General features: G+C 34.6%; 3 protein-coding genes across 7 annotated transcripts; 2 read left to right on the plus strand and 1 right to left on the minus strand.

Annotated features, from left to right (window-relative positions):
- Positions 1-291: 291 nt before the first annotated feature.
- LOC105272148 (octopamine receptor beta-1R) lies at positions 292-15822 on the minus strand. Of its 2 annotated transcripts, none has more exons than XM_011314091.1 (4): positions 15599-15822; positions 9020-10049; positions 4344-4565; positions 292-2826 (listed from the first exon to the last, which is right to left on the minus strand). In XM_011314091.1, the coding sequence occupies exons 2-4, from the start codon at positions 9754-9756 to the stop codon at positions 2520-2522; spliced, it is 1266 nt and encodes a 421-aa protein (XP_011312393.1). In that variant the 5' UTR covers positions 9757-10049; positions 15599-15822; the 3' UTR covers positions 292-2519. The 2 variants fall into 2 exon arrangements, with proteins under 2 accessions (XP_011312393.1, XP_011312392.1); XM_011314090.1 differs by lacking the exon at positions 15599-15822 and adding an exon at positions 11726-12295.
- LOC105272147 (uncharacterized) lies at positions 7647-8978 on the plus strand. Of its 2 annotated transcripts, none has more exons than XM_011314088.1 (4): positions 7647-8040; positions 8108-8201; positions 8283-8503; positions 8576-8978. In XM_011314088.1, the coding sequence occupies exons 1-4, from the start codon at positions 7735-7737 to the stop codon at positions 8945-8947; spliced, it is 993 nt and encodes a 330-aa protein (XP_011312390.1). In that variant the 5' UTR covers positions 7647-7734; the 3' UTR covers positions 8948-8978. The 2 variants fall into 2 exon arrangements, with proteins under 2 accessions (XP_011312390.1, XP_011312391.1); XM_011314089.1 differs by having other exon boundaries at positions 8301-8503.
- inaD (inactivation no afterpotential D) lies at positions 14386-19951 on the plus strand. 3 transcript variants are annotated; one of them, XM_011314084.1, is made up of 18 exons: positions 14386-14496; positions 15040-15169; positions 15296-15403; positions 16181-16306; positions 16456-16511; positions 16589-16793; positions 16891-16981; positions 17079-17275; positions 17341-17435; positions 17576-17645; positions 17734-17781; positions 17917-18018; positions 18104-18175; positions 18330-18471; positions 18539-18696; positions 18784-18939; positions 19020-19154; positions 19274-19951. In XM_011314084.1, exons 2-18 carry the CDS (start codon positions 15047-15049, stop codon positions 19439-19441), a joined length of 2052 nt encoding a protein of 683 aa, XP_011312386.1. In that variant the 5' UTR covers positions 14386-14496; positions 15040-15046; the 3' UTR covers positions 19442-19951. The 3 variants fall into 3 exon arrangements, with proteins under 3 accessions (XP_011312386.1, XP_011312389.1, XP_011312387.1); XM_011314087.1 differs by having other exon boundaries at positions 14424-14477; XM_011314085.1 differs by lacking the exon at positions 14386-14496 and adding an exon at positions 14810-14936.
- Positions 19952-20481: the final 530 nt, after the last annotated feature.

The following is a 20481-nucleotide window of genomic DNA, read 5'->3' on the forward strand; positions in this document are numbered from 1 at the left end:
AACCAGAGTGAGTATCCGCATCACGTACATCATACGAATCTCTAATTAAGCCGGTGCAATCAAGTGTGGAAGCATGTTTCAAACGTTAGCACGATATTTAGGGGCATACCTGCGCTACTGCTCAGACCCAACAGTTCTGATTGGCCATTCATCTTCCATTAATTAATACTTATCATTTTCTTCGGAATAAATATTGTTTCATTCAAATTTGAATAAAAACAAAAACACAAATAAAAACAACTTATTCAACATATAGAAATAATACGATATTCATTAAATATATACCATCCATTCTTCTTAAAATATCTTTATTAATGTGCTTTGACCTTCCATCCAGGACTTCAGATCATTATTTTATATATCGACATTCTCAATATTACTACGTGACCCTAAAGATTCATCACAGTCATTCAATATATGGCGTTAGTTATTATATATTCTTGACATGTATTCTCGATATATCTATACATTCTGATGCAAATATATCATTTTTATTATTGATTTTATTACAGACCATTTGCATTTCCAAACATACTGTTATTGTTGACATGCATAATTCATCTCCGATAGTGTTTATCAGTGATAAATGACCAAGTAGAAATTACGGTGGTAAGTCTTAACGCACAACCGATATTTCTACGGTAAAGAAAAAAATATTTTATCTTCCTATTTGATTTAAATCTAGTCTATTTTGAGAGCCTAAAGAGTTTCACGAATTTTTCCGTTTTTTCAAATTAGGTATACATTCATTAGGTCACTATAGTCACTTATTCACTAAATAGGTATCCACGTGTTTTCACAATGCTCCCGCATTGAACATTTCAAATCTAATTCCATCGATTACATGTCATCTTAGTATTAATGATTGTTCTCCATTTTTGGTATATTTTTTAGTGTTTTTCTCACCTGCAACGTGAATACGTGAATGATGTGCGCATACTTGTTTTTTATTTATGTATTTTTTTTTTTTCAATTATTTTCTTTATCTCTCAATATAAAAAATAATGAGGAAGCATCATTCATTGTTCTTGGATTCAATAACACTCCACAAAAATTGAATAAATATTAAAGGTTCATTAATTTACAAATTAATCAACCTAGATCAATTATCTCTAACAATACGTCCCACTGATAGACTTGACTATTTACAGTATATCCTCAATATTTAATCAACATCATCCCCACTATAATGATTTGTATGTTTATTTAGTGTAAAAAATATCATATCTACATAAACAAAAACAATTGACGCGGAAAAGTAGAGTTTTGGTTCTTCTTTACGATTATGCCAACGTAGTTGATCCTTTTTATTCGCCATTACCAAAACATAGAGTGTACTGGGAAGCTTGGTCGTTTGCTTTTTCATTTACCTATTTATACAAGAATCCTTTTTCTTTGGTTGTTCAGTGCGATATTCAATTAATAAAATTCCAATTCACCCTGTTTTAAGTATTATTATTCATTTTTTTTAATCTTTATTGTTATTGATTACTTTTTATTTACACCCGAAAACGAGAGCAAGTCTGAGTAAATGCGCTTGAACACTATCTTCAGGTGCAGAATTTTATTCTACCCCATCTCCTTGTTTTTTTTTTTTTTTTGGTTTTCTCAATTTTTTTCACTGTCGAAAGCATCGAACGGTCTTTGCTCGTGTATTGAATTTTTGTCAGTGCAATATTGTAAAAATATGTTGGGAAAGTTTACGCCCTTGGCGATAAGCAATCTTGAATGTAGTGTGGGAGTGTATTTCTCTGGTATATGAATACAGGAGCATTATTCACAAAATAAAAATGAATTAGAGAAAAGTAAAGCAAATATGCCTTAGATAGATTAATTGATACTTCCGGGCTATAGATGGTCGTATATGTAGAATTGATTTTTCTAATTTTAAACATTGGACGAACAGTAGCTTGATGTCTCTGCATAGTACAATTTCATTGGTATTCAGATCTCATCGCGGTATATTCTCGTCCTCAATTAATTAATTAGCTATGGTGAAAATACACTGGGCGCGATTTCGTCCCATCGGAACAGTAGCACTGTAGTAATGCTCCGAGATATTTACACATATTTCAATAAAAATGAAAAAATGAAAAATCGCTGAGACCATTGAGTTTCGTTATGTAGGTATTGAGGAATTTTATTGTTTTAACATAAAATCGGAAGAAACAATCAATAATTGGCACAATTATTTATTCACGCTGCGTTTATAAATGAGAGAATTATTTCAGAGATGAAAATGAATGTTCCATCCAACGTTGAAAAGTTTTAATTCAATAACAACAATAACTAATGAGTATTATCAGATTTAACAATAAAACTCAAGATTATAAATAGGATTAAAGGTATATAGGATAGGATTAAAAATTGAAGGGAATATTATATTAAAGTGATTTTGCTGTGTGCAGCGTTGCATGGTAATATATCATAGAGTTTGTTCTGCTTCTATAAATGAATTTGTTAAACTTTGTTTGAAAAAAAATGAAATAATGGTGTTGGGTGTGCGGTAATGAAAATATCTAGATGCAAGCCTCGATGTGTACATTAGTCATTTCACTTGTCCGCAGCTGATTGTTGACATGCAACTCTGATGAGGCGTTACTGTGCACGAGATCTTGCTTTCTGTGAACTTGTCTTAGGTCACGTACTGGCGCAAGGGCTGCACAACAGCTCTCAAGTGTTTTACTGAAGGCTGCGCGAAATTCACGATTGAAGTAAGCGTATATAAGAGGATTCAGTGCACTGTTGAAGTAGCCAACCCAAAAAACTACCCCAACTACCATCGCACTGCTCTCGCAGTCGTCGCAAAGCGATGTTATAAGGTACCTGCAATTTAATCATTTGTCCCTCTCACGTACATATTTATCACCTAGCCAATATATCCAAAATATAACGGGAATATCAACGAGCTCTCCCCAGCGCCATTCCCAATAATTCACTCGCGAAAAAAAAAGGACGTTAGATCAATCACTTTATTTTTCTATTTGCCATCAAATAGCTAGAAAAGAAATATGAAATGGAGTGAATATATACATATACTGAATGAATCTGTAAAGTCGGTCATGTTTACACATACTAATTTTTTAATTTCCTCTCAGAAGTATCGCTTTATTATTTCTTTCCGAAAGAAATAACATTTAGTATGGGAAACTGTTATTAGTTAGAAACTTGTACTCTAATTAGTACTGAGGAGAATTGATCAAGCGGAAGTGAGTACGACACATACAACTCAACATTGCAAGCCATTTCTATCTTTTTTAATCAATCAAGGTTCACCACCAGTTGAGACTTGTTATTTTTTTCTCCAAGTAATAAGTAATATGTTTGGCAATTGCCAAAAATGGCAATTGGTCGCAACTTGAGCCTCCGTCACTTGACGACTATACTTGCTTTGATATATATATTTTTTTTTTCTGATAACTCGAGCTATTGTCTATTTATTCTCAGTAGGTGGTAGAAGATATTACGCTATGTTAAATTTATCAGATGAAAAATAGGGTACTACTTTTCAATAAGGAATGGTGTGCCAATGTGGAAGTTCGCGTCAAGTATTTGGGTCGAGGGACTGGATTCTCGGTCTCATTGGATAGGAAGTGGAGAAGGTCAAGGATTGACAGAGATGAGAGAGGCGAAAAAAAGTATTGGCTCAACGGTGACGTGAAGAATGCCCGTCGAGAGTTGAAAATAAATTTTACTGATTATAGCAAAGAGAAAAATAATAATTTGAAAGAAACAAAACAGTATTGCAACCAAGTGGACAATGTTAGCATCAACTTTGAGAAAGAAATTTTATAGCAGCTTTGTTATGTAACAACAATTGAATGGAAGGATCGAAATAAAAACAAATGAAAAATAACCAATGAAAAAATAATGTACATGTTGCAACATTACACTTGACACACAACCTGGATGGTTTGTATCGAGTCGACCAATTCTCCGGTCCATGCTCAAGATTACTTCTAGTAGTACTTGAATCGTTGGAAACTATCGATCGTGATGCAAAGTGTGAGCCAGTTCGTACTTGACTCCTTTCTTTTTTTTTTTTTTTTTTTTTCATTTTATACCACAGAGTTGCAGCAATCTAGGATAGACTGTTGGGAGTCTATCGTCGTTTCAGTGTATTGAATAGAATATCTAGTGTCTTCTCGAGTGATGCTCGTTGATATTCCGTTCAATATTATTTCAACCGCAAATGGGGCCGACTTTTTATATACAATAAATAACTCTAGTTAATTAATAAGGCAAGCAAATTTATTGCTTGATTGACGAAGATGTTTTGTTAATAAAGTTATAAAAAAAAAGACTACAGTGGTAGAAAAATAAGAGGAGAGAATGGTGATTACCAGAGGAAGAATGGCAGCCAGCATGTCAAAAATGCAGACATGATTATTCCGAGAGTCCTAGCAGCCTTTCTCTCTCGTTTCATTTTGCTGCTACTGGTGATTTGTGGTTCCTCTGGTTCTGGTTCTGGTGGGGGTTGCTCCGGCGGTTGCAGTCCCGCTAGGCCTGCTGATATTCCATTTATTTGAAGGTGCTTGTTGAGCAGTGCCGCTGCTACTTTACTCCTGAAATTAAAAATATTAAAAATAGTTGATTATTATTCAAGTATCAATCAATGAATCCAATGGCCGACCCCTACTTTACCATTTTAGTTCGGAATAATTTAAACTACTACAATTTCAATTGAAAACTCGCTTAATAATACTTTATAATCGATCCGATCTGAAAATATACTAATTATTTGAATGCAGGTTCACTATTAATTCCCAATTGAGCAAATCCGACAGTGGAACCAGATATTGTGTAAGGAGATATTGAACGGATTTTCATCGTTTTGTCACATATATTTCTAGTTGGTATCCTAAACTCAGATAGAGGCCATTCAACTTTTTGACACATGAATTACATACACACGTGCACTTGAATAAAAAACTGTAAATGAACAACGATGAGTGCACAGAGAGTGTTGACGAGCGTGTGTGTGCGCTTTATGCTGTAAATGGCCTTATTGAATATTTTATCACAAAAACCCCAGCTTTTTAATAGCTTTTCTTCAAAACCTCGTCTCATGTCTTCTCTCCTCTCTCTTCTCTAATTATTTAAACTACTTATGTAATTATAATGTTCATAAAAAATAATTATTTATCCTTTGATCAACACGAATAATTAATAGCCTAATAAAATAGCTCCTAAATATAGTTGAATGTCGATCTGAGACATACTGTTACGATCTTGTCATTGATATGACTTGTCTATTATGATCTTTAGATCGCTACCAGTATGTACTTTCTATGCTATTTTAAAGAATTTTTTTTCATTCCAAATCCGTCATTGCCATTATCCATTTTCTTTTTCACATACTATGATGCCCAAGGGAGATGCAAAAGTAATATAGACTGAATTGGCAAGATGATTTGATGAGAACTACAAGATAACGGAAGGGAAGAGACTTTTTTCATATCGTTTCTAACGGAAAACGAGGGGGAGGGCGAATGGATTCGAATGAATTAATGGCTAATCTTAGTAGATGTAGTAGAAGATTATCTGTTTACATGCACTTTTACTGAACTTGCACATTAAACACTGTGTATAGACTCACATCGACCGAAACTTCCATATTCCCCCCGTGGTTAGCCACATTAACCACAAGGCAACCCATCCCTTATACTGCTGTCGCTTACTACCATTGTAATTTACCCGTACTACTACCTTTGGCTTTGTCAGTCGCCGAGTGCTCTGGGCCTTGTCTGCCTATATGCTTTTAGCAATTCAAATAGCTATCCTATAGGACCAACCGGCGTTTGCTTTTTTTTTTTATATATATAACATCTCTTCCCCCACAATAAACTATATCCACCTCAAGACATTAGTAGTAATGAATCAATTCCATGAAAGGTCGGAAAAACTGTGGATATGTTACCAATCATACCGTTTGAGATTTTCAGATGTGGGGAAAAATTAAAAAAAAAAAAACAACAACAACAAGAACAACAACAATCATGAGAGATGGAGTCTGAGTAGCTTAAGTTAGTTTTATTGCCTCGTGGGCGGTGACGGAGAGCCAGAAAAGAAGTAAATGGCAACTTTCAGAGGTTTCTCCTGAATTTGTGACTGGATGGAAAAATCGGATAGACAAAAAAGAAAAAATAGGGGAGTAAGCCGCCTTAGCTTAGCTCAGATGATATGGTATGTTTATATGTTTATGTTTATAGGAATACTATTCATTTGGTAGGAAATTAAAAAATGAGATGATGGAAAAAATATTGGAATGGAGAAGGAGGAGAATCTTGATTTCCTTGTCACTTGGCAATGAACTCACATAGGACTATCTACTTGACTTAGTGTACGTCACTTAGGACTGGCCGGTTACCGTTGGCGCATTTATCAAGCTCATGCCGACATCGATCGCTCGACGTTGGTTGGTGGCGTGTATTTTTAATAGAAAATATTCCCTTCCCTGCCCCTACAGTTAACCTATAAATGACCGGCCATGTGTCACCCTTGTCTTGCCAAAGATAGTAACGATCCTCTTTTTTTAAGAGAACCAACCGCTCAATCTGGCTTTTCTCTGAGCAACACTACCTATATAGACATCTCTTCTATTACAATATCACTCAGTTGATTTGGAGGTGAAAAAAAAAATTTTCATGATAACGCGATCCTTCACACCAGTTAATTTACCAAAATTTGACAAAAATTTACGAAATTCCTTCAATCGATGAAAATCACGCTTTATTTATCCCACTATTACGCTGGAAGGAAAGTTTCTCTTCTGTTGTACATATGTCTCTGGACCACCAAGTGTTTTGCATCTTACGAGAAATTAAATTTAAAGTCACATTGGCAATTTAAGTTTGCAAAACTCAATCGAATCATCATCATCTTTCTTCAAAGTTTCGACCATCTCTGTGCAGATTCTTATAGCGAGTTTTACGTATAGGAAAGTGAATAAGCTGGAGAAGGGCAGAATTTAATGAGCAATGGCAATGAATGTGTGTTATAAACGAGGCGACGGGAATTTAAAAGAAAGTCAGACCTTATAGTGGCAAATGGTCAGAAATTATGTGGTTCGACTATTATGCAAATTCACGCAACAAACTGTTGCACTGCAGCTTGGATTTTCCACTTGGGGTTGATAGGTATTGTTTCCAATGGCTCGCGTGTCATTGGTCGTTACTTGAATTTTCAAGGATTCTGTGTACATTTGGTATCGATCATGCTGCTCGAATGTTGTGAAGGCCGTTGACTAAGGTTATTTTTATGTTCCAATTATGTACATTCGACTCGACTGATTTTTTTCAACGATAAGAGTCATTTAGCCATTGCTTGGTGTATTGGTGTACTTCTTCGCCAGACTACTTTACACCTTAATCTTTCACTGTCGTTGGAAACAAATATTTTGTTCGTGCTGCACAGCATAAACACAAATAAAAAATGACAAAATTAACATACAATAACTAATAATTACAACAATCCGAAACACTTAATGCGTCTATTGTGAAACTGTGTTTATCAGTCTCTTTCCCGTGATAACTGGAATGCCTTGTATTCTAGAAAGAGAGAGAAAGAGAGAGAGAGAGGGGGGGGGGGGCAAACAAAGAACATTAATCGATAGTCAATTTAATTACTCGGAATGTCGAGGGACAACTTTTACGAGTTCTGTACGACAAGTACCCACACTGTTAGTTCCACTTGCCAAGCCTACAATTGTTATTTACTGGATTTGTTTGTATCATGAGATTCACAATTATTTTTATTATTTCCATTAATCTATTAATTTCAATGGACGTTTCAAAAGCACGTGACTGGTATTCCAAGTACAAAGTTGGCAAATTGAAATTCAATTCAGAGAAGGATTTGGGTGTTTCACATGGGTTCTATGGGAAAAGTAAACGGATTGAAGTAAAGTTGTATTCTCCGGGGAGGCTAGCAAAAGGGATCGACACCAAGGGCAATATCCTCAGGCGTTTCTGTGACAACGATCCTGTGAAATTCTGTTGGAATAAAAGTTTGGTGGTATCGTTGATGGGAAGGTGCTCGGTAATATAAGGGTAAAATGAAGAGCTACATATGTGTGATGGGTTTTAAGAGTTTTGCCTATTTTCAGAATCATCCATGTAATGAAGAAAATCGTATTGAACGACAGCACTTGTTGCAAAGAGACCAGAGACAATATGATGCCATTGCTGTCATGAAATATAGTAATACATATTAATAATATACGGGAAATATATCTTATTTAATTTATAATTATGACAAGTATCGTAATAATGTGGGTGAAGCAAAACATGTGCTTTTAGGGAGTTTGAATAAAGATGAAAAAGTCACGAATGATGGAGATGAGAGGAAGGTGAAAAAAAGTCAAGTACGAGAGATACATCCTAATGAGGTGACTAGTGTGGCTAAAAATCAAGAGGTCAACGAGAATGACAAGAGGATGCAGAAGACTGACACTCTAGAATCTACCCTTAGCGATAAGAAAGCATCTTCTAATATTCTCCAGGTAGATAAGACATTTCAATTCCATATCGGCCAAGACATTGTTGTATAAAAACTACGAAATGAAGCGTTTCAGGGTAAGAAGAGGAGATCTAAAAGAGACACGGTTAACCAGGACGAGAGGGCAACTGATAATAACACGAAAATCAATGATCCAAAAGAAGATAATTCAAAAGAATTTGTGGAAAAATTGTCAAATGTATTTTTATACTTCGGTGATTATATTGTTGCTATTATGCTGAAGAATATAAAAGTACAATTACGTGAAGAAGATATGGCTGAGGCATACGAAAACAAGATGGCCGAATTAACAGTAGAGCATGAGATGACTAGTATGGAGGCCGCCAAGATGGTGGGACGTAAGGTAGAGGAGGCATTTGGGGAGTCTTTTCAATTAAAGATAAAGAATTATTTGAAATGGCTAGTTGACAATATTGAATTATCGTAAAAATGGTGAATGTTATTTCTAATATTATATTATGATATTGTGATAAAAATAAAATCATTGATTGGAACTCACCGATAGAGTAACCTCTCTTGTTGATCTGCCTCCCTGTAGATCTTGTAATACATAATGAGCATGATGATGCCAGGGCCCCAAAAACTAACACTTGAACTCACTACAGCATACGGTTTATTAACACGAAACTCACAGTCTTCAGGATGTTGTTGACGTTTGGCTAGATGATCAGCTGTTGCATACCATCCGGCAAATATTGGTAGAAAGCTTATGATTGTCGGCGAACACCATACAACACCCAGCATTGTCGTAAGTCGCAAATTAGTCATTATTAGTGGATAATCAAGAGGTTGAACAATAGCGTAATAACGATCAACACTAATGCAACACAAATGGAGTATCGATACAGTACTGAAAAACACATCCAGTGAATTCCATACGTCGCACATAAAATAACCAAATAGCCAACGTCCGGATAGTTCAACACTCGCATTAAATGTCATTGCGAATATCGCAACGAGCATGTCAGCGAGTGCAAGTGATACGACGAAATAATTAGTGATTACTCGTAGCTTTCTGTGTCGCATCACTGAGACAATCACTAATAAATTTCCAAACAGAGCTGCAAGAATGATAAAACTCATGATAATAGCTTTTATAATCCAGAGCAATAGTGCGTCCAGATTTTGACTCTCTTGATTACTTATTGAGCGATTTTGTTGAGTAGAATTCATGAAATTCAACAAATCAACCGACTCATTATTTCTTGCACCTTCAAGCGTCACTATACGCTCCATTCTAAGATTTATTTGAATTTATGATTTTACTCAACACTCATTTGACTATCCACCTTGATCATCTGATTGATCTTCATCTTCTGGATTCATACACTCACACATATTCACATTATTGGATCATTATTTGGTCACATATTTATCACCGAATTGGTCTCTTTTCTATCACAACATTTGAGCGATAAGTATCTCATCTTCGGTGAAAGGCTTCGGTGAGGGGTGACGTAAAACTCATTTTACATTGTTGATTATATAGGGCGGTGGATGTGTACTGCGGTTGCGAATACGGTGATATCCTGCGAACATTAAAAAATCTAGTTGACTCTCACCCTCTCATCTAATTCAATCGAGGTGTACTGTATTTGAGGGGCGTCGGAATTCTGGTTATAATAAATAATAATCGATAGCTGGCTGGTGTGCTATGCTATGCTATGCTATGCTATGCTATGCTATGCTATGCTATGCTATGCTATGCTATGCTATGTTTCTCAAAGGTCATACACTATACTATATATCGCTACAGGATAGTCGTCAAACTTTTATTTTATTTTATTTCCTTTTTTATTCATCACTCATTTCCGTGCATAGTTGAGTTAAAATAGTGGAAATTTTGCTATCTCTATATGACTCAGACATCATGTCTGTAAATTGATATAAATTGTACCGATGCGCTCGACATGTCTTTTGATCTCCTACACACATTCTCAGAGGTGGAATGAATGGACTTGAAATGAGTGGGATGCAACGTTGTTGCTTTCAAAAGCTATACATTCGACAGCACAAAATGAGACTTATTTGTTAAAAGATATTCTTTGTAATATCTTGGCGCATTGACTGTTTCAATATGAACTGAAGTGCATAACTCGTTGTGTGCTGTTGAGCAATCAGAAACTAGAGAATATTCTTGGAAAAGTTTTTCCATACCTGAAATATTATGAACATGAGGAATGTCGCTAGAAATCAACAATAAATTAATGAATAAATAAATGGAAACTCTACAATTTAATTGAATTATACGTTTTACCTTCAATGGGAAAACATGAAAAATTGAAATATCCTCTATATTTACCGTGGCAGGATCGACCGAGTCATAAATCAGGTCACGCGTATGCTCAAATGGAAAAGCTCATATACCCTTTCCTATATTACAGATAGTGCGTCGAGTTGAAGCAACTTGATGTGATATCGAGTGGTGTGCATTTTTCTAATACGTTTACAGGTGCTGAGAAGATGGCGAAAGCAAGACGAAGAAAATCATCGTGTGCAGTTTGATTAAAGTCGTGTATAGGATTACATGGATCAAGTATCATTTATTGTGATTGTTGAATGATAAATAATGTGTTTATATGTTATGCAATGTTAAAAAATTTTTTGCTCAATGAACTGCTTCTTTTTCAAAAATAGATGGAAAAATCTCTTCACTTGATAAACAAAACAATTTTCTCGAATGCCTACCAACAGTTCAAGAGGAGTAGGATTTATGTCAATGAACAGTATCATCAATATTCTGAGGTTATATTTATTAAAACTCACACTCTGTTAATATGAGTGCTTTTATTTCCCGTTATTTTTGAAATTATTCATATTCATTTATACTCGTATAATTTTCTAATGAAAAAACGAAATTAATTAAAAATTTTATTTCACCACTTATTAGTATTAATATTTCTCGAACAATAATAATAATGAATAAAAAATGGTAATTATTTGGTTTTTGTATATGAGTAGTCTGGTGACCAACTAGTGAACGATCCCCCTATAACAAATCACTTAACTCTATTTTTATAATTGAGGACGTTATTTTCCTCGTATCCCATCGAATCAAGTGTGTAAAATTGCTACACTCTAAATCACAAATATATAAACTCCTCCACTGAACTTATCATTTTTTTCATCTTTATCTTTCACTATGAGTACTTGAATATCTCCGTAATAGTTTTAAATTGAACATTTTTGCAGTACAACAACTTACCAGTATTCTTCATCATTGAGAATCGACAACATTTTCCGTACATTTTACAAATATAATGTTGACAAAGAAAAATTGTCCACACGTAATAATATCTAATGGCAATCGTTACAATTACAAGCTATGATTGATTTCATTTTTATGAGGATACAATTGGCCATATAACGAGTCACAATCACGAAACTGCGATGCATAAGTTATCATGACGTGGAATTCCGCGGTTGATATCACAATTATCACTCATTCGATAATAGAAACATGATCAAGTCTCCGCTTTTAATTCTAGAATTGATAGTCAGCAGAAAATAAAATGAACTCGAATGGTTTGAATATCGACGTTTGAATGCCTCGGCATTTATCTATCTATACATATATTACTACTCCGCAAGACGAGACAATTTGTTAATCCATGGAATCACTGATGTTTGATAATTTTCTTCATGAAAAATTGTTGAAAAATAGAAAAATTTTGTGACAACCTCGACCGTTTATATTTGCATTGAAGTTATGGGGCGCGGGCGCACATACACTGACACCTCAATGTGAGACACTACGGCGGTGTAGCTTGCACGGCTGGCGAGGCCGAAGTGAACTGATGCTTGTCATGCCTTCGAGCTTTCCCCTTTGCCCCTTTCCCCCCTTGCCACCCTTGCCCCTTTTCACCTTTTACCGTTTTCCCGCTTTCCACCTACTCTTCTCCACGCCGGCTTGTCTACCCGACACGCAGTCACTATAACTCACCCTAATACGCACAACCCTCCGTTTCTCCTCCCACCTATTCTCCTTCCTCTTCCTCGCTACTTCACAACAACTTACCTCTCCTCCCTCTCTCTCTCTCTCTCTCCTCTGGCAATCTGCACCACACAGGTAAGCTTCTTTCACTGCTATGCTTTTCACCAATTAAAAATTAATCGTCGCGCATTGCTTTATTCATTGTCTCAATCTCTCGGCCAGTAGAGTCCATCCTCTTTTTATCAGCTTCATTTGATTTATTCATTCTTTTTTCTTCTTTTTTTTAAATATAGAGATCAAATAACTACTTAACACTTGAGAAAATATAGGTGTGAAAAAATTTTTCTTTCACCAATACCATTTATAGCAGCATCCCTTGAACCACATTTTTTTCTCTCACTACCGAATATATACGCTATGGGCATTGGGCATTTATCTGTTTTTATCAGTTTTAGTGATATACAAGTTTTTTTGACAAGACTTGCCAAGTTATTACTCAAACATAATAATATTAAAGTAGAAAGCTATTTTATTGAATAATTCTTTGAAAAGCATTCCATATTTGAATATAATATGCCTTGTTCTTTGTCCGTTACTGCTGCCTCAGAGCCGGACGATTCCCTTAACAATGTCTGACAAATAATGTATATGAATATAATTATCGACGACGTCATTAAAGCACAGCTCTATATGAAAAATCGTTATCGGTTTTATACCTCTTTCCTTCTTCTTCGTGGATCATTACGATCCTGCCAGTTGCATGTCTCGTTAGCATACAAAATCTTACATACAGTATACGAAGTGTTCACGTAAAAACTGTGGCAGAAGACGTGTACGAAAATAATGAAAGAGTGGAGGAGGAAAATATATTGAATTAATCTCCTAAAAGTGTACGATAAAAAGATGAATGATAAGTAGGTCAACAGAAATAATAATTCGCAGGTCACCGAGTAAATCTTGAGAGTTGTGGAAACTCTCGACAATTGAGTAATTACTTTAATTGAAAGTTAACAATGGAAGTGTGTCCTCCGTTGTTATTTTACCACTAGCCAAAATTGTACACATTTACGGTATACCAAGCATTTAGTTGCAGGAGTCGCACCTGAAATTGGGTCAGTAAGGTCACCCCCAGGATCATCTCACTAATTACAAATAGATTTGCCTAAGGCTACAAGATACTGCGTCTTTAACCCTCTACCTCGAGGGTCTGTTTCTAACAAGTGAAAAATAAGTCACATTGAAAGTGGTTAAATTTTCGTTTATTTCCCCTTTTACGCACGCATGACGACGCATGCTTCGTAAACACGCCTTTGCGATTTTCTCCTTATCGTCATTCCGAAAAAAAAATTTCATTTACTTTTTAAGTAACCCGATATTTTTTAGTATTATTTTTGTCGGCCACCTTTCTCTGATTCAAAATGGTGAGAAACAGCGGGTAACGCTTCAGTTCAATGATATTATGATTCATTTACAGCGCTAAATCGTCAATTCTCCATGGACGTGCGCAATAGCGAGCGTCAGGGATCTATAGTTATAGTTAAGAATGGAGGAAAATCAAGGTGAGATAGGAAAATGTATATAAGTTTTATCAATGTTAAAGTTTAAAATACTAGGAGTTGTAGTCTTGATATTGTCCTCATTAATAATGTCAAACTGACTTCGTTATATATATTGCTCGCTACTCATTAGATATTCCTGGATTCTTCACTTGTTGTATGGTGAGGCATGCGCAAAAATACAAGACATTTCAAAATTATCGTCTATGCTTCAACCATATGAAGATGTCTGTATTATCAACATCTCGTGCTATTAACATCAGTAGATCTCCCTTTAGCTTTGTTTCTTTCTTCTACTATCGGGCACTTTTCCGTAAGAAAATTCAGAGGTATATTTTTTTATCCAGTGAGCATGCTAAGCTAGGAAAATTTGCTGTCACTGGTCTGTCTATTATTCTACAGTGTAAAATGTGGCTGTGACGAATTAGTGAATTAGTGAATGTGAATGAATCAGTTGCTGTAAATTGGTGTATTTTCCCAAAATATGTAATAATTCAGAGAATATTATGTGCGAATGTGTGAAATTCTTATTCAATTCATCTGAATATGCCAATAGATAGATCACACACTTTACCGCACAATAGCAATCAGCGAGGCTGACCTTTTTCCAATACAGATGAACAATTGTCTATGACCGCGCGTAGAGAATAATTCTTTCTCTAATTCGAAATCTTGACGCTTTGGTTACGGGACTTCTTTTTTTTTTAAATTTCAAACTCTAAGCTTGCCTGTCCCATTGCTTTTATATATTTTCAACTATAGTTTGTTAAAAAAAAATTTATCGTAAACAACAAACAGGTCATTGATCTAATCAAATTTCATACATATCGCGCCCTTGAAAGGTTTCTCCTACACACAGTAAAGTTGCGAAAGCAAGTTAAACATATTTACCAAGTCCAATTCCCGTTGAAAGACATTTTCTATCGGTGAAAGTTTTGTTTTTTAACTTACTCATAAAAATAATTGAAAACTCAATTGTAATAAGTGATGTTAATCAAAGATTCGTAATTCTTCAATTCAATATTTCAGATTTACCATGACTGTAACGCGGCAAGTCGAAGTGAATATCAACCAATTGAAAAAATGGGGTTCGGATAGATTTGTTGAAATTCAGAGAGGATGTCATATAAGTCTAGGCTTTAGTATAATTGGTGGAAAGGTCTGTTTAATTCAACTATCAAACGTTGAAAGTGCTTTTATATAATTTGAAATTATTCACAGTCCAATAAAAACTCAATATCAGGTTAATTCGTACATTTTAGCAGGTCAATTCAATTATTTATAGATTGATGCATCAACTGATGAAGTGAAAGCAGGAGATCAAAAAAGTTCAGGTGTATTCATTAAATCCATCGATCCTGATGCATCTATATGCAATGTTTCCAATTTGAAGGTAAGAATTTACTAAGCCAACTTAGTAAATAATATTTGAGATAAATAAGTAAACAAAACTTATTTCAATAACTGAGTAATATTGTTTCTTATTTTTATAAGAGTTGAAGTAAAAGTTAGACTTGAAATTTTAATACTAATGCATTTCTTTTCTTTGCATTTTATTGAAAATAGATATATGTGCTAACACTTTTACCTTTATTGTATTTATGACGATATTTCTATATTCATTAGAATAAGGATTAAATCACCGGATCCAATTCTCAAATTTTATGTCTCCTATTTTAATTATTTCACAACTTTTTTATTAAAACTTTTGGCTAAAGGCACTGCTGTTATATCTTTATAATTTTTTCGGAAAAATCCTGAGTAAAACACATGTTTTGCTGTGGTGTGTGCATCGAATGAGTAGAGCCAGGCATATAGCGGCGGCAGACGATATACTAGTTATACTAATACTAAATAATAATATTACAGGACAATCGATGTCGCCACACGCGGTAAAGTCCTTTAACCACTTGTGAGTTCATTTACCGCCGGTGATTTAAAAAGTTCCTAGGTGTTGAAAATAATATAATACTCTGAATTAGAATTACGATTTCCAAACAACTGTCATAATCAGATCAGATTAAAAAAGTTAATTGTCAAGTGTTTATGAGTTTTGTTCGCATTGTTCATTTTCATCAGCGATTGTCGTGATTTCTTTTTAACTCAAGCCACACTAATTTTTTTACTTGTAACATTACGAGAAAAATTTATCAATCGCTATTCGTTGTAGATTGGGGACCGCATAGTCGAGGTGAATGGAATTAACGTGCTTAATTGTACCTGTGATAAAGTAGCTGAACTCATCCAGAACAACGAAGATATTATTCGACTTCGAGTGCAATCACTAACTGTTATGGTCAGTGGATGAACAAAATTCGATTAATATCACTTATTATTCTATGGATTTCCTTCATTATATGAAATGCATATTGCATTTTCAATTTTTTTTTTTTCATCCTGGCTAACATTACTCTGCTTGATAAATAAATGCCATGAGTATTACAGGATCAATCCGATTGTATTCAACCACAAGAGAAAACTGAGCAGAAATCGCTTGAAAGGTAAGGGAGGCAAAAGGAATGGTTTGTAGATATATATTTACGATCGTCATGCTGTTAATAAACAGTTTGATTTGTAGAGTATTATCTAATAAGACCCAAGAGCACGTGGCTTTAATACAATCCGCAAACTCTATGGGAACTGCAACCGCTGTTAACCAAGAAGCTGATGAAGAAAAATCTATTAGAGAAAATGATGTTCACCACCCTGACTCTGAAGAAAGTTCGGAGAGTGAGGATGAGCGCTATATGGAAGGCAACATTCATACTAAAGCTGGCATGGAGGTGAATATACGTATATATAAGCCTCATAATGTGTAACAGTTACATGAGTTTCATATCTATTATATTTAATTATGTAAAAATTATCATTTATTGATAGATATCGCGTAAAAGTGCTGGTAACGTTAAACGGACGCCTGCTGAAATAGCAGCAGATTCTGAAGAAGAAGATGAATACGGTTACACTGCTCGTAACTATTGTCCTATATTTTTTAGATGAAAATAATGACAGATAAATGAATTGTGTTTAATGAAAAGTGAAAAATCGATTATTCTTTTGGTTTCAAGAAAAAATTTTGAAGAAATATCGTTCATTGAATGGTCAAGTGGTGCTCGAAAAAATTGATAGAACTACTGGTGATTTGGGTATCGCATTGGCTGGCCATAAAGACAGAGCAAGGATGGCTGTATTTATATGTGGTTTGAATCCAAAAGGGAATGCTTTTAAAGTTGGAAATTTGAAAGTTGGAGATGCGATATTGGAGGTATGATTTTAATAAGTTCATGGAGAAAATACTGATTACTTGTATATTACCATTTTTGGCTTTAGGTAAACGGGCATGTACTGCAGGGCCGTTCCCATTTAAATGCTTCAGTGATTATGAAAGGAATGGGCGGGTCAACGTGGAAATTAATCATTCATCGGTACATTTAATACTTTTCATTATATTTACATTTTATTTTTTCCACTCATTCATATGAAATTTGGTTTTTGGATAGCTGATTTGAAATTACCACAATCAAAAAGATGCATAAATCAATTTTGAATTTTCATTTTATTATAGAGATAATTCAGAAATGAATGCCCTAGCACCGAAGCTACCCATTCATTTTCCAGCTGCATTCGATGAGAGTGTAAGTACATGAATCACTGAAATTATGATAATTTATTGAGCATTTATGTGAGAAATGTCATTAACTAGATAGTACTATTTGTTTACAGGATCGGTATAGCGGATTTGAAGGAGTGCGAACGGTATCTTTAAAGAAGGTATGGTTGACGAAATATTCATTGGGCGTTCATAATTTTTATTATGATACATTTTATGATTAAAGTACAGAATAAAAATCCCATACTTAATATAAGGTATATGATAATCGATTATCGTAAATCCTTATGTTTCAGGGATTGTACGGTTTAGGTATAATGATTGTTGAGGGCAAGCATGCTGAAGTTGGTCAAGGGATTTTCATTTCTGATATTCAAGAGGGGAGTGTAGCCGAAAAGGTCAGAGAATAATGACGAAAAGTGTATATGGGTTGGGTGAAAAAAAATGTGTACATAAAGTTTACATAGAATATTTCCTTAATAGGGCGGTCTTCTGCTAGGTGATATGATTCTAGGTGTGAATTCAGACAGTCTCGTAGGTTCTACGTATGATCAGGTAAATGTAGCCGAATTTGTTAAATTCATGATTGTTTTAATTACTTTTATTCGAGAGCGAAGTAGGACATAAAAGAGTAATAACTTGGCATCAATATTACATTAATAAAGGCTTCTCATTTATTCTTCGCATCTATTTGTTTATTTATTGGCAGGCTACACTTGTCTTGAAACGCGTAGAAGGAATGGTTACGGTAACTGTATGCAATCCAAACCAGAACAAGTTGAAAGAGCAATCTGATATGAATGAGCTGTCAAAACTCTCACCCGATATACCAACAACTGAAAAATCACCAGGTAATCAAAGGACTTCAATTATTATTAACAGATTTTCAATATTCATTACTTTTTATATTCTTTCAAGGCCAAACTCAACAATCTGGAGAAATAAAAAAAGCTGAAGTAGCGGCAGACAGTAAAAATGTAAAGACATCTCAAGGCAAACCCACTATTGTGGAAATAACAAAAACGAAAGAAAATGCCCTTGGGCTTATCATTGCGGGTGGAAGCGATACATCGTGTGTCAGTTATTCTGTTAACTTTTTTTCTTGTATATGCTCATGTTTTTCATCAATTTTATTACAGTAATATATCTACATCTATTGGTAGGGTGGTGTTTTCATTTTGGATTTATACCCCGATGGTCTTGGTGAGAAAACTGGTCAACTAAAACGAGGAGATAGAATACTAGAATTTTGTCAAGAAAATTTTAAAACAATTGACCATGAAAAGGCGGAGGCAATTATTCTCAGTACAACGGGACCGGTAAATATTGCGATAGGGATGGATAGAATTGATGCAATGCCGTATTGGTTCTTCAAATAAAATACATGTAATATTTTTAGATGAAACTTAGTATTTTACAAGATGAGTATTCTATTGATGAAGTGGAAGTGGAACTTCAAAGAAAACCAACTAAGGGCATTGGTCTTGGCTTAATGGGATTCAAATCTGGAAAAGGAGCATATATTTCAGAATTGGTAGGTTATATCGTACTGTTTTTATTTTATTCATTCGAATGAAATAATTCAATTCAATTTATCATTCATTCTTATTTTCTTAGATGAGAGAAAAATACAAAAGGGTTTTTTTTTCGCAGATGGCAGGGGGCAGCGCAGCGGAATCCGGAAAATTGCAATTAGGAGATTTAATTGCTGCTTTGGGTGGACAAAACGTCGAAGAAATTGAAAGCAATGAAATAGCCAATTTGATGAAAGCTTCAAATCCGTTATTATTGAAAATAAAACGATTCAAGGCAATGGCATAATTCTATCAATCATGTTGCATTGATAAAGTGAAAGAGGGAATTCAATTAGTATTGATAACAGGAAGTAAGATGTAATGTGAAGGGGGGCGAATTTTGATTAATTCCTTGGGACAAAATATCAATTGTGAAATTACAGTTGAGAGTATGTTTGAATTTTGTAATCAACTAATAATTGCCACTCCAAGAATTATATTTATAAGTTGAGTGGCAATTGAATTAGAGTAACTAATCTAACTAATTTTCATCTTTATATCGCAAGGGTTTTGCGGTATCCTCTCAGGACAAGCAGTAATTTACTTACTTTCCATTTAAATGTATTTTGTCAGTACTCCGGAGACAAGGCGTTTCGACAATTATATATTAATAAATATTCTGATTACATTATATTATTACTTATACATATTTAGAATATGAATACACGTTTCTCTAAGTCTTTATGACTATTCAGGGTTTTTTGTGGTAAATTTGTCTTAATTACGAAATGTGTGCATGTGTCTTTGAAATTAAATCAATGCAAGCTAAAATCGATGGTTTTACAATTTAATGAGTTCCTGCCAAAGAGGATGAATCAGTGAATAGCGACTCCATTTTCAAGCTCCCCTGATAATTTTTTCAAAATTTTTAATTTTTCAATTTCAGTGAATATCTCCTCGATTTCCATGCTCCCCTGATACTTTTTAGAAAATTTGTCAAGGGGAAAGTTTTCAAAAAATGAAAAAATTAAAAATCACGCGCCGAGGGCTAACTCACCCTCATTACGAATCGCCGGTCACTCCGTTACTCTGATCCGTTCACCTTTTCCTGGAATTTACATTATTGCGTGAATGGTGAATTTATTTTGAAAATTTTCCAAGCGCCACTTGGTCATAATAAGCGTGAGTTAGCCCTCGAGGCGTGATTTTTAATTTTTTCACTTTTTGACCAAATGGCAATTGGAAAATTTCCAAAAAAAATTCACCATTCACGCAATAATGAAAATTCCAGAGAAAGGTGAATGGATCTGAGTTACGGAGGCGCCCGCGATTCATAATAAGCGTGAA

This window comes from Fopius arisanus, unplaced genomic scaffold (assembly GCF_000806365.1).
Source record: "Fopius arisanus strain USDA-PBARC FA_bdor unplaced genomic scaffold, ASM80636v1 scaffold00143, whole genome shotgun sequence".
NCBI lineage: Eukaryota > Metazoa > Arthropoda > Insecta > Hymenoptera > Braconidae > Fopius > Fopius arisanus.